At 49.7% G+C, this 1,882-nt stretch overlaps 1 protein-coding gene across 1 annotated transcript in view; it reads right to left on the minus strand.

Annotated features, from left to right (window-relative positions):
* The window catches only part of wu:fe05a04 (zinc finger protein 250), a 16,149-nt gene that overhangs the window by 4,582 nt on the left and 9,685 nt on the right, over positions 1–1,882 (minus strand). Inside the window, exon 3 of the mRNA XM_014016599.1 lies at positions 911–1,875. Within this exon, the coding sequence (XP_013872053.1) occupies positions 911–1,875 (965 nt within the window). The remainder of the gene's footprint in view (positions 1–910; positions 1,876–1,882) is intronic.

Below are 1,882 nucleotides of genomic sequence, written 5' to 3' on the forward strand. Positions count from 1 at the left end.
CAGTTCTGAAGGCAAAAGGGGGTCCAACCCGTTACTAGCGTGGTGTACCTAATAAAGTGGCCGGTGAGTGTATATTTCATTAGTTTGAAGATATTTAGAATTGAAAATAAAACACACTACATAATTATGTTGACAATAGGCTATTCTGTTTGAATTAGAATTTTAAATGTAATAATGTAATATAATTTTAAAATAGAACGCTTTGACCTGAAACTTGAATAAATGAAAACTACGTAACACTGTTGTTTACACTTCACTTAAAAATATTTGACCAAAGGAAAACTGGAGCAGGACTAGAGAGAGATAAATATGATTTAGATTTTTATTTCTGTGTCTGTATACGACCCACAGGAGACACGACATTGACAGCACATTTCATTCCTCGGCTTTAGCGAACCTTTAATTCCACAGCTGACGCTGCTGAAAATGAAAATAATTGATGATGATTGATGATAAAATTTTCTTTTCTGGGTCTCTGACAGCAGGACGTCAATCTCCGAACTCGTAAAGTTCTTCTTTTTACTTTGCGATGTCATTTATGAATGTACACTTCCTGGTAAGTGGGGCAGGAAACGTTACCTTATATGGTGTTTTAAGGGTGGTAATTATGCTAATCTCCTCTCCTCGTGCGCAAGCACCTGATACGCATTCATCAGTTTACGCAGCTCATTTACACACTTTTCCTGAAGATAGAAGGGTTTGTTGAATCTGACGTGACATGTTCGTACGAAACCTTCATACGAACAAAAGAGAAATTTAGGATAAGAATACGAACACGTTCTTGCATGAGGCCCAATGTTTCTCATGTTCCAAGGTCTGAACAGATGCTGGTTATTAAAACAGAGAATCAAACTGCAGTGGACTGTAATGAACTTAAAGTTACAAAGATTTAAAAAAAACACTGGCTCACCACAGGAGGAGTCTGCCTGCAGGTTTTCAGGTGGCTGTCGTAGTTCTGCTGGTAGGGGAAACCCAGCCCACAGCTCTGACAGAAGCAGGGCGACTTGCCGGCGTGACCCCCCATGTGGGACATCAACAGCAGCGTCGAGCGGAACCCCTTCCCACACTCGGCACACTTCAGCACCCTCTGGTGAGCGCCGGCGTGCTTCTTCAGCTCCTCCGACGTGTCGAACCTCTGGCCGCACTCCAGACACCGGATCTCGTTGGTCTTCTGGTTGGGCTCCTGGTTGCCCCAGCAGCCCGTGTCCTTTTTGTGCTGCTGGAAGTCCTGCTGGCTGAGGAACTCCCTCAGACACGCCACGCAGTGGAGGCGCTGCGGCTCGCACTTGTGCCTGCGGTACAGCTTGGCCAGCCGGTAGTGGCAGCGGCAGCGGATGCAGGTGTACGGCAGCAGGCCCAGGTGCGAGAAGCTGTGCTTMAGGAGCGCGTTCTTCTTGGCGAACGTCTCGGAGCAGTCCGTGCACTTGAATCTGCGGGTGCACTTGCTCTTCCTGTGGCGAGCCAGGGACTTCGGGGTGCGGAAGCTGCGGCCGCACACTTCGCACGCGATGTTCACCACGCACTTGTGGAACTGCACGTGCTGCTGACAGTCCTGCAGGGTGGTGAACACGCGTTTGCACAGGTCGCACTCGTAAAACTGGTCCTCCAGGTGAGACTTGGACAGGTGCTTCTTCAGCTGCTCCTGCGAGCTGAAGCCCGTCAGACAGATGCGGCACCACAGCCGCTCCACTTTGGCCCTGGCGTGCTTGCGCAGGTGGACTCGGTAGTTGTGTATCTGACAGAAGCGCTTCCCGCACTCGGCGCAGCAGTACGGCCGCGCTCCTGTGTGCAGGTTCATGTGGTCCTGGAGCTTGAATTTGGAGGGAAGCTGCAGATCGCAGACGCTGCAGCAATGGTCTCCTGAATTACTCGGATCTGGGGG

The sequence above is a fragment of the Austrofundulus limnaeus genome, unplaced genomic scaffold (genome assembly GCF_001266775.1).
Source record: "Austrofundulus limnaeus strain Quisiro unplaced genomic scaffold, Austrofundulus_limnaeus-1.0 Scaffold148, whole genome shotgun sequence".
In the NCBI taxonomy this organism is placed as follows: Eukaryota; Metazoa; Chordata; class Actinopteri; order Cyprinodontiformes; family Rivulidae; genus Austrofundulus; species Austrofundulus limnaeus.